This window comes from Periophthalmus magnuspinnatus, chromosome 11 (genome assembly GCF_009829125.3).
Source record: "Periophthalmus magnuspinnatus isolate fPerMag1 chromosome 11, fPerMag1.2.pri, whole genome shotgun sequence".
Classification (NCBI taxonomy): Eukaryota; Metazoa; Chordata; class Actinopteri; order Gobiiformes; family Gobiidae; genus Periophthalmus; species Periophthalmus magnuspinnatus.
This window is the reverse complement of record NC_047136.2, coordinates 1,194,208-1,206,306: the sequence shown is the minus strand read 5'-3', so window position 1 is coordinate 1,206,306 and position 12,099 is coordinate 1,194,208. Positions and strand designations below refer to the sequence as shown.

General features: G+C 41.1%; 1 protein-coding gene across 1 annotated transcript; it reads right to left on the bottom strand.

Annotated features, from left to right (window-relative positions):
- Positions 1-204: 204 nt before the first annotated feature.
- Positions 205-8,438, bottom strand: txlna (taxilin alpha). Its single transcript, XM_033975728.2, has 11 exons — positions 8,339-8,438; positions 7,586-7,862; positions 6,190-6,408; positions 6,018-6,109; positions 5,424-5,594; positions 3,619-3,813; positions 3,206-3,325; positions 3,057-3,131; positions 2,235-2,327; positions 2,065-2,160; positions 205-629 (listed from the first exon to the last, which is right to left on the bottom strand). Exons 2-11 carry the CDS (start codon positions 7,860-7,862, stop codon positions 282-284), a joined length of 1,686 nt encoding a protein of 561 aa, XP_033831619.2. The 5' UTR covers positions 8,339-8,438; the 3' UTR covers positions 205-281.
- Between the last annotated feature and the right edge of the window lie 3,661 nt (positions 8,439-12,099).

The window sequence follows — 12,099 nt, the reverse complement described above, 5'->3', positions numbered from 1 at the left end:
GTGGAGGAAGAAGAGGAAGAAGAAGAGGAGGAGGAAGAGGAGGACGTCTTCACTCCTACAACCACAGAGTTTTTATCGTATTTTTCTTGTCAAATCATATATTTTTTGGGGGAAAATGATAAAAATCATCACAGAAATATCGGTCGTGGTCGTCTCTGATTCTAAACCAAAACGGTATCGGTATCGGTCATGAAAAGCCCAGTATCGCGGCTCTCTCGTGCGCTGTCGGCTGGTGGGTGATGTACAGAGTGTGCGAGCTCGTCTTCTTCTTCTTCTTCTTGTTATTCATGTGGAGTGAGCGGCTCGTTGCTCGTGTCGGGCGGCGTCCCGGTGGCGTGTGGCGTCCCGGTGGCGTGTGGCGTCCCGGTGGCGTGTGGCGTCCCGGTGGCGTGTTCACATTGACAGGAGTGTGAGCAGAGACTCGGCTCCTCCAGACCCGGCTCCTCCAGCAGACAGTCTGAGGGCGGAGGAGACGGGGAGTCGGGCTCCGCCTCTCCGCACGGCTCTCCGCTCAGACTCTGGACCTTCTTGTTCAGGTCGTTGCGTTCGATTTTCAGAGCCTTTCTCAGCTTCTCCAGTCGCTGCACTTTGCCCTGAAGAGCCTCAAAGTCACGATCTTGCACCGATTTCTGAAAGAATCATAAAAGAAAAATCATTTGACGATATTTGTGTGAAACTGTGAAGAAAATTCAGACATCGACTGTGTAAAGAAGTGACAGAGTATTTGGAATTCTGCAAGTATCATAGCAACTAAAGAGCCAATCAGGAGCCAGAACAATGAAGGTAAAGCCTTTTCCCGCCGCACCGGTTTATCAGGGAGCGGCGCTTAGCAACGCTGTCAATCAAACCTGCTGCTAATGAGAACGAACTTAAGAAAAGAAGGAGCCTGAAGAAGAGGAAGAAGAGAAAAGAGAAAGAAGCAGAGGAAGAAGCAAAAGCAGAGGAAGAAGAGGAAGGAGATGAAGAGATAAGAGGAAGAAGAGAAAAAAAGAAGCTGAGGAAGGAGAAGAGAAAAGAGAAAACAATTGAAAGGAGGAGAGGAAGAAGAGGAAGAAGAAGAAGAGGAAGAAGAGAAAAGAAAGAAGCAGAGGATGAAGCAAAAGCAGAGGAAGAAGAGGAAGGAGAGAAAGGAGAAAGAGGAAGGAGATGAGATAAAAGAGGAAGAAGAGAAAAGAAGAAGCTGAGGAAGGAGAAGAGAAAAGAGAAAAAATTGAAAGGAGGAGAGGAAGAAGGAGAAGAAGTAGAAGAGGAAATAAGAGAAAAGAGAAAGAAGCAGAGGAAGAAGAGGAAGGAGAAGAGAAAAGAGAAGAAGAGAAAAAAAGAAGCTGAGGAAGGAGAAGAGAAAATAATTGAAAGGAGAAGGAGAGGAAGAATCAAAAGCAGAGGAAGAAGAAGGAGAAGAGGTAGAAGAGGAAGAGGAAAAAAGAGAAAGATGAAGAAGAAGAGGGCACCTGATTTGTCTGTTATTAATGTTCAGATCTTGATTTACAGACACAATAGTGAAATAAAAACCCCAGGATCATGTAGAGGGTTAATACGAACATTTAAGACCAGAATGAGTCTGAAGCAGCAGAGACAGAGAGGGGGGGGGGACAGTTTTTCAATGTAAAGTGAATTGGAGCCAGAGTCGATGGAGCAGGAAGTGCACACATGATCACTTCCTGTTTGGAGTGAGCGCGTTAGCTCTGTCCATTTACATAAAGTCTGTGGTTCCAGATGATCATAACTTTCTAAAGGTCGATCACATCAGCAGAAAAAAATGAATATTGTTTTAATTCAGGTTTAAGTTTTAACACTGAGGTTTTGGCTCTAGTTTCTGATAGAATTGATCAGGTTGAACATCTGTGACATCACCTTTTGGATATTTTATGGTAAAGTTCAATGTGATAAATAGAAAAAACTGTCTTTGGGAGAATAACATCACAGTCAAGAATCTGAAAAACTTGAGCTTCTTCTTATTTCCTGCAAAGTCAAGCTTCAATTCCACTGATTTGATTAAAAACACCCGTCTCTTTAACTTAGAAAAATGTAATAAAAACAAACACAAAACTTTATAAACTTTACCTCCTCGGCCATTTCCAGCAGAGCCTTGTTGCTGCTCTCCCACCTGGACCTGTACATGGCCGTCTCCTTCTCCAGTTTCTTGATTTTTTTGGTCATCTGCACAAGATTAAAGTCGCACGTTTAGACTGAGATGTTCGTCCACAGAGTTTTTAGAGTAAACAGCAGCTCACCTTCTCCATCTCCTGTTTAAACGTCGTAAAAACCTCGTTACTTTTGGACAACGTCGTCTGAAACTCCTCAAACTTCTCTGTGTAAAGTGACAGCTGCAGGAGGAAGAAGAGAGACGGTTAGAAGAGGAGGAAGAGGAAGAAGAGGAGGAAGAGGTAGAAGAAGCAGGGGAAGAAGAGAAAAGGAAGAAGCAGAAGAAGAAGCAAAATCAGAGGAAGAAGAGGAGGAGGAAGAGGAAACTCCTCAAACATCTCTGTGTAAAGTGACAGAAAAAGAAGAAGAATCAGAGGATGAAGAGGAAGAAAAAGCAGAGGAAGAGGCAGAAGCAGCAGGGGAAAAAGAGGAAGAAGCAAAACCAGAGGAAGAAGAGGAAAAAGAAGGAGAGGAAGAAGCAGGGGAAAAAGGAAGCAGAGAAAAGAGAAAGAGGAAGCAGAGGTAGAAGCAAAACCAGAGGAAGAAGAGGAGGAGGAGGAAGAGGAAACTCCTGAAACTTCTCTGTGTAAAGTGACAGCTGCAGGAGGAAGAAGAGGAAAAAGAAGAATCAGAGGATGAAGAGGAAGAAGCAGAGGAAGAAGCAGAGGAAGAAGCAGAAGCAGCAGGGGAAAAAGAGGAAGAAGCAAAACCAGGGGAAGAAGAGGAAAAAGAAGGAGGGGAAGAAGCAGGGGAAAAAGGAAGAAGAGAAAAGAGAAAGAAGAAGACGAAGACAAAGCAGAGAAAGAAGCAAAAGCAGAGGAAGAAAAAGGAGAGGAGAGAAAAGGAAAAAGCAGGAGAAGCAGAGGAAGAAGAGGAGAACACATCCTTTGACCCCTCGTTGTGTCACAGACCTGTTGTTTGAGGTGCACTTCCTGCTGCTTCATCAGTTCACACATCCTCTGAGACTCCATCGCTTCTTTCAGCAGCTGCACAGAACAAACACGTTACACAGGCCCTAAACTCTGACGCTCACTCGTGTCTGTGCCGTTTCCTCACGTACAAACTCTTTCTCTCGCTCGTGTCTCTCCTCAGACTCTGTGAGGAGCTGCTGGGCTCGGTGGAGTTTGGCGTCTACGAGCTGCTGCTGAAGGTCCTTGTGCTTCACCACCTTCTCGATGTGCTGCAGAGACCAGCTCATTTAGAAGGACTTTATGTTTTAACTGGTTTATTTTTAAATCTGTGAACTGTTGTGGTCAGATGTTTGTCCATGTTCTAGTCATTTCTTTTCTTCTTGAGCGTCTGAAGTTGTTTTTCGGGTGATTCGTTCATTCACAGGTTTCTAACGTGGAAGTCAGTGAACGTGTTTCTTTTATTAAGTGGTTTCAGGTGAATATTGTGATTTAAATGTGTAAATTATAACAGAATGATCCACAGAGACACAAACACAACAGTCTGGTCTAAACTCTGACTCACCTCCTCTCTGAGTTTGTACTGCTCATAGAGTTTCTTGAGCTTCTCGGCCAGTTCGCCGTTCTCTTGTCTCAGGCTGGCGTTGCGTTCGTCGTGTTGTTCCATCTGGGCCTGGATGTCGTACAGAGTCACCTGGAAATGTGACGTCACCTCTTTCCTCTTCTCCTCCTCCAGACGTGTTCTCTTTATCCCCTCCTCCTGCACAAAACAGCAAAGACATTCAAAACGGACACTCGGGGTTCGCTCTTGAGCTGTATCCACTGAATTAGAAAAGTCTCAGTTTGTCTGTGAGCGACGTCGTCTGAAAATCAACAAAAACACAGAGGTTTTGTGATATTTACAAAAATGAATCACTAAGGCTGAACTGCATTTAAAGCTCCATATTCCTCTATTTTCTCTGATCTAATGTCGTTTCCTCGTCACAAACAGACCTGGAGTTTGTGTTTTGTTTCATTCACACAAACCCTGCACTGAAAACACTCTGTTCCACCTCGTGATGTCATCATGTGGTGATACAGGAAGTGCTCCGCTGTGTTTTTAAACTCCACACACCTTCATTTCTAGAATCATTTGGATCATTTCAGTGTCTGGAATTGTCAATCTCTAGTAAACAAGAGTTACTTCAGTTACAGAATACTTAACACCTGCAAAGTAAAATGTATTTTGTGAAGTATTCTGACACACGGGCCGATCAGAGTACTGTGTTCTGAGTACTTTTACTCTGAGTTGCATTATATTATAGTGAAAAAAAATACAACATAGAATCACAAACAGCTTTAATTTTGTTGCCGTGTTTGTTGTGTCGTAGTTTATGTACATGTTCATTTTATTTTTTACTAATTCTCTGCAGGTCAAAGACAAAATTACATGAAGAAAAACCGACTTTGTTTATTTTAGATGGAACAGTATGTGTTTTATCATGGGACTTTTTCTCTGCGATAACGGGGAGATTTTTTTTGTTATAATTCAACACTTTAAACTTTTATATCTTATTATTGCTTCATTCTTCTATTTATTGCAGCTCAGGTCTTTTCATGAGACTGTAGATTTTGAAATGTGTTTATTGGGACTATTCTTTGTGTACGAGGCGTAAAGTTCTTTCAATATTAACATTTATCGTGGTATTTCTCTTAAGCAACGCGCCGTGATTCCTTCATTTGAATCAGTTTAAACGTGACGGGCGTTTTGGATTTTTACCTCACAAACTCTTCGTCCAAAAGGTTTAAACGTGTAAAGTTATGATGTTAAAAAGCTGCTGTAATGAAGAGCACTGTTCGTTTGTCCTCTGAGCTCTTATTTTATTTATTTATTTAAAAAAGGGACAGTGCACATTAATCAACATTACAAAAAAAACATGTAAATGAGGTTTCTCTGAGGTTTATGTTGACACTTATTTTGTTAAAAAAGTCACATTTCTGGGATAGAACTGTTAACTTTTAGTGTGATAATAATCTTTATATTTTTCTAGTCCTTGTCTGTGTTTTAACTCACAAAACTCTGATGTAAAGTGAATTATGCACAGTTTTGCAGGTTCATCGGGGTCTAATTGTAAATGTGTTTTTTTCTCTGTTGTGATTGGTTGATTCGCTTGAAGGGGGCGGTCCTTTAACTCGTGTAAGAGGAGAAGAAGAGGAGAAGAAGAGGCTGTGCTCAGACGTGAGGAAGGTCAGAGCGACTGAAACACCGTGAGAATAAAAGTGAATCAACAGTGAGACAGTTTTCTTAACCTTTCAGACCAACACGCCGCGATTACAAACGTGTCATCTCGGCGTTACACGTGCCGCGTTTCTTCCCGTCGCCGCTCGTACCTTGAGTGATCGGTTGTGCCTCTGCAGCTCTCGACACAGACTCTCCAGTTTGCTCCGGGCGAGGATGGCTTTACTGTGCTCGTTCCTCAGATGGTCCTTCTCCTGCACCAGCTGCGTTTGCTTCTTCTGCACCGCCTTCATCTGTTTCTCCGTGTTACGATGCTCCTCCAACTAAAACACAACATTCACACACACATTTATAACACACACACACGTTTACACACACATCAGGTCTGGATATTATTAAGAAGAAACACTATATAAACCTGAAAACTACATAAACTCATCATTAAAAGGTGGTGGATCTGGGAGTTTAGTTCAGTATTTCATAAACTTGACCCATTAATGTCGACTTTTTTATAGTTTTAAGTTAATTTATTCACAATTACAAAAGCATTTTACACGTCAACATTTGTTTCTAGTTCTTAAAACACTTCTCCAATCAGAAAGAAGCATTACGTCACTTTCAGTTGTCAGATATTACAACTAAACCCAGCTTCCATTGACCCAAAATGTGTCTCAGTGTTATAAAGTGCACTGGAGCTTTTACCTTTAATAGATCAAACATTTAAACTTAATAAAACCAGGACTTACTAGTTCTGCGTACTTCTTACAGAGTCCCGCGAGCTTCTCCTCAGGCGTGCTCAGCGTGTTCAGCGTCTGCATTAGGAGAGTGATTTCTTTACCTTCAAAAATGAAATAAAAACATGTCATTAGTGGAAAAAAGCGAGCGTCCGTTTAGCTCCTACAGATGTGAGACCCTTACCCAGACCTTTGACCTTTCTCTTGTCCTGGGACTTCTTCTGGTCTTTGTCTCCGTCGCGGTTTCCTTTCCCGCTCGGCTTGTCCGTCTTGTCGTCGTTAACCCCGTTGAACTGGGGGCTGTGCCTGTCGTCGGACTCTCTGCAGTAGGTGCTGAGGATGTCCTCCAGCTGCCGACTCAGCTCCTCGGCCATGTCGCACTGGGACAAGGCGCCGTCTGCCACTAGGGGGCGCAAACACATGTTCAAACAGCCGGTATATATAAATGGACATAGCTAACCTGCTAGCTGCCACGTTCCAAACATGAGCGCACTTCTGGCTCCATCGACTCACTTCACATTGAAAAACTGTGTCTCCTCTGTCTGTCTCTGCTGCTTCAGACTCATTCTGGTCTTAAATGTTCGTATTAACCCTCTACATGATCCTGGGGTTTTTATTTTGAGTTTATTTTCCACTTTCTTTTTCCACTTTTTTTTTTCTTTTTTCTTTTTGTTATTTTGAGGGGTTTTTTCTTTGTTTTTTAGTTTATGTTTTCTTTTTTTTTGTTATTTTGAGTTTTTTTTTTTTTTTTTGTTATTTTGAGTTCTTTTTTTGAATTTATTTATTTTAGGTTATTTTTAAACCTTTTTGTATTTTTGAGTTTTTTTTTAATTATTTTGAGTAAATTTTTTGATTTTTTTTTTGTTATTTTGAGTTTTTTTTATTAATTTATTTATTTTAGGTTATTTTTAAACTTTTTTTTTTTTTTTTTTTTTTAGTTATTTTGAGTTAATTTTTGAATTTTTTAGTTTATTTTTATTTTTTATTTTATTTTTTTTTTTTTTACTGTCCCCTCTCTCTGTCTCTGCTGCTTCAGACTCATTCTGGTCTTAAATGTTCGTATTAACCCTCTACATGATCCTGGGGTTTTTATTTCACTATTGTGTCTGTAAATCAAGATCTGAACATTAATAACAGACAAATCAGGTCCTTCTTTCCCCGAGGTCGCTCCTGTTAGCGTTAGCAGCAGGTTTGATTGACAGCGTTGCTAAGGGCCCGCTCCCTCCTAAACTAGCAGTGTGGGTCGTCTTGCTCCTGATTGGCTCTTTGGTTGCTATGATACTTGTGGTCAGAATTCCCAATATGGAACTCGGCTTCAAATTAGCCGCTGTACCTGCTCTAGCCTCGATGAGCTTCATTTGGAGCTGAAGGCTGTGGGTTAGTCCGCGTCTTTACACAGTCTGTGAGTTCAACGCTGGAAATGTGAGCGTTATTTTCATGTCTCTTTTATTTCCACAGGGAGAGCTCATTGAGAGAACTGGACTTTCTCATGAGCTCTGTTCAAACACAGAACAAAACAAACAAAAACAAACCAAACACCTGCACAGGTTCATTTAACAACAGCATTCAACTGTAGTTACCTTCTGCAGGAGTGTCCTCTGCCTGCGCGGGGCTGTCCGTCTGCGCGGGGCTGTCCGTCTGCGCGGGGCTGTCCGTCTGCGCGGGGCTGTCCGTCTGCGCGGGGCTGTCCGTCTGCGCGGGGCTGTCCGTCTGTGGGGTCGGTTCTTCAGAATCCTTGGGGCTGGTGCCGTCCACACCGTCCACACCGTCCACCGCAGGCGTCTCAGTCTCTGCTGCTGAGGCTGGACAGTCCTCAGTCTGTGCAGACGCAGCCTCCTCTGTGTCCTGTTTCTTCATCTACAGGAGAATAAAAACACAGAGAAACATGTTTATTGCCTTAAGAATCAGCTTCTCCAGTATTTTACAGAAACTTAAATATACAATACAGGATTCTGTGCCATTTAGAGTCAGTGTGTGTGTGATCTGTCAACAGTTAGCATAAAAAATATAAAAATAGAAAACTGGTCTAAGCCACTGAGGAAAGATAAAGCAATAAAATGTTATAAAACCACAAAGAACTGGAGTATTTGTTGCGCATGCTCAGATCAAACACAAACACAATATAAAAGCTCAGATATGACAGAAAACTGCGTCTGTTTTGGCTGGATTCACTTTAGCTCTTCAGGCTAACGTGAACCTGAGCAGCTTTAGCCACATTAGCCACAAATATCTGTCTGTTCACATCATTTATGTCGTGATCGTTAAAACTACGAATAAATCTGAACAAATCTCTTCACACGTGGATGATTTCTACATAAAAGTCACGTCTGTACCGTTTAATCTGAGGTAAAAGGAGCTTGATGCGGAGGAGCAGCTTCACAGCGTGAGAAAAACACTTCCGGACATAACTTTAGTTCTTCTTCTTCTGCGGCGCCGCTGAGGCCGAGCGCCCCCTGCAGGAGGAGACGCGCCCCCTGCAGGAGGAGACGCGCCCCCTGCAGGAGGAGACGCGCCCCCTGCAGGAGGAGACGCGCCCCCTGCAGGAGGAGACGCGCCCCCTGCAGGAGGAGACGCGCCCCCCGCATATTTATGTTTATTTATGAGTTTATTATTTTTAAACTTAGACTCCAAACCTCGTTTTATCTTTAGGATTAAGATAAATTTAACAAATGAAACTAATTTAGACTGAAAAGATCAGCAGTGTATAAAATGTGTTTATAAAATGTGTTTATTAAATGTGTTTATAAAATGTGTTTATTAAATGTGTTTATTAAATGTGTTTATAAAATGTGTTTATAAAATGTGTTTATTAAATGTGTTTATAAAATGTGTTTATTAAATGAGTTTATTAAATGAGTTTATTAAATGAGTTTATTAAATGTGTTTATTAAATGTGTTTATTAAATGAGTTTATTAAATGAGTTTATTAAATGTGTTTATTAAATGTGTTTATTAAATGTGTTTATTAAATGTGTTTATTAAATGTGTTTATTAAATGTGTTTATTAAATGAGTTTATTAAATGAGTTTATTAAATGTGTTTATTAAATGTGTTTATTAAATGAGTTTATTAAATGTGTTTATTAAATGTGTTTATTAAATGTGTTTATTAAATGAGTTTATTAAATGAGTTTATTAAATGTGTTTATTAAATGTGTTTATTAAATGTGTTTATTAAATGTGTTTATACGTGACACTGACTCTCACCTGTTTGTTCAACTTTGATACAAGAACTTTTAATACAAGAACTCATGATGGAGGGAGAGAGGGAGGAGAGAGGGAGGAGAGAGGGAGGAGAGAGGGAGGAGAGAGGGAGGAGAGAGGGAGGAGAGAGGTGGGAGAGAAAAAGGGGGACGGAAGAGTTTTGTGTTTGGAACATCCAACCTGCCCAGTGTCTCAGCTCCTGGTCTTGTTGCTTTGGGCCTCCACTTTAACCACAGCGGACAGCGGTCTAAAATTTGATAAACAAATAGATTCTGTGGTCAGAGCGAGCTCCTTTTAGCTCCGCCTCCTGGCAAAGGTTAAACCTTCTTGAGCCGTGGTGACCTGGAGAAAACTGTCCCCCCCCCCGTCCTGTCACATGACCACACCCCCCTGTCCTGTCACATGACCCCCCCCCCCGTCCTGTCCTGTCACATGACCACACCCCCGTCCTGTCCTGTCACATGACCACACCCCCCCTGTCCTGTTCAGAATTCATTTTAAAATGTTGATGTTTGTTTTTAACGCCCTCATTGGTCTTGCTCCTTCTTATCTGTGACATTTTGGTCGTCCTGTCCCGGGACAAACACTGGGGCGATCGTTCTTTTGCAGGGGCCGGTCCAAGACTCTGGTTCTCTTTGCCCATTGAGTTTCGTTCCATCTCTGATCTGCCTCTGTTCAAAGACAAACTTAAAACCTATTTATTTAGAACGACCTTTAACACTTCGCCCTGTGACACTTTCTTTATTTTAATGTGTGATGTGTCTGTGTGACGTTTGTGTGACGTTTGTGTGATTGATTGTTGTTTTTCATCTTGTTTATGTTGTACAGCACTTTGGTCGGCTTTGGTTGTTGGAAGGTGCTATAGAAATGAAATCTGATTGATTGAGAGAGGAGAAAGGGAGAAGAGGAGAGAGGGAAGAGAGGAGGAAGGAAAAGGGAAGAGAGGAGGAGAGTGAGAGAAGCACTGGGGAGACGAGTAAGAAAAGAGATGGATAAAATCTCTTAATCCCAGATCTTTTTCCGTCTAAAACTGTGGCTCTAGAACTGAAACGGGATAAAAGCTTTTGTTTATTTTTTCTTCCCAAAATTGTGACACATTTGAAGAACAAACTGGAGCCACTGCAGCAGTTTAATAATGTGAAATAATTTATAATCAACCTGCTCCTGTTTTAATGTTTTAAATGAACATAGTGTGGAGTGTTTGGTTTGTCCATTTATTTTTGAGTCTATGAAAAACACACAAACCATCTTAAGTTTGCAACATAACTTTATTTGAACAGTATCTGCACTGATCAATTTCAATATATATATTTTTTTACTTTTTTTACAGTTTCATATTGTAGCAGAATGTATTTCCGTGTTCATGTTTGTGTGTCGTGTGAAGTGTGTTTTTGTTTGGTGTCACTCATTCATACCGTCGGTCCAGTCGAGTCACAGTATCATGGGTCATTTTTGAGCAAAGCAAAAGTCAAAAACAGGAAAAGAGAAAATAAATACATGTAAAAAGAAATGCAAGGACCAGAGGAGACTTTACATCAGGACCATAGTCAGTAATGGCGTATGAAAAGTACTTTACAAACAGGTGGGATTGTAAACATTTGTAGTGTCGACATTACTCATGACTATAGGTTTCAGACAGCTCTAGGACGGAAGACCGATTGGAGATATTTGAATTGCCTTTTTGATTCCTTGTGTTCCTGATCGTGTAGAGCGACTAGAACAAACTTAGTCTAAAGAAAATGATCCACAGAATAAACCTGATCAGGACAAAAGGCTTTAACTTGAACCTTAACATCATCCCTGTGGAACATGTTCTACTGAGGCGTTTCCACTTCTCAGAAGTGATCAGAATTGCATTTGAATCCCTGTCAATGTATCAGAACATACATATAATTTAACTTAAATACTTTTAATGTAAATCACGGCACAATTTCTGAGTCCCAGATTATGATAGAAAATGTCAAGTAATTTCTGCAGCTGCACCCAGTGTGTGGAGCGTCGCCCGTGACAGCAGATCGTGGAGAGTTGGGTCCGATTTAGAGTTTAGTTATTGCAAAACTTTGTAAGATTCACAGAAACAACTGTGACGAGAAAATGATCCAATCCAGCTTCAAATGTAAAGAAGCAACTTCAAAAAGACCCAATTCTACGTCACAGCTGAACCAAACGGGTCAGAACAAGCACGTTAGCTCTGTACTATTCAGAAGGGAAATAGTCAAGTATTTTACGATCAGCGTTTAAGGTGATCAACTTTGGTAAACCACCTCTGAAAACAAGGCAAGTACCTGCAAGAGTCAAACAAACAGAACTACAGCTGTGCAGTCAGAGCCTTCACCAAAATCAGGAACTATCTGAGCCAATGTTTTTATGTCTTTTACTCCTTTTACAGGTGCCACAGTGTGCCACCCTCGACTAAACAGTGGCAAATTAATGTAACTTTATAGAAGAAAATAGAGCAGCAATATTCTGCACAAAACGTGTGCACATTCAAGTAAATAAAGATCCAAAGAAAAGAATCTAAAGACAGAACCTCAGTCTCTGATGGTCGGATTGGCACTTCAGTGAATAGGCGTTTTCACTTTAGAAACATTTGAACATCTCTTCTGGCAATAGTGGTGTCCAGACAGAAGGGCCCAGTACAGACCCCTGACCCCTGACCTTTGACCCCTGTGTAGGGGCAAATTACTACTGAATATTACACTGTATTTGACCTTTTATGCCAGAAGAGCTGAGCTCAGTGGATATCGTTTGGAAATATAAAGACAGATCCTTAAAGTATGTGCTTTAAAGCTCCTGCTTTTTCTCAAACCTCAGCTTCAACAGCTTCAGTTTCAGGTAATGTAATAATTTAGTGGTGAAATCCACAGAACAGGAGCTCGTTCGCTCAGATG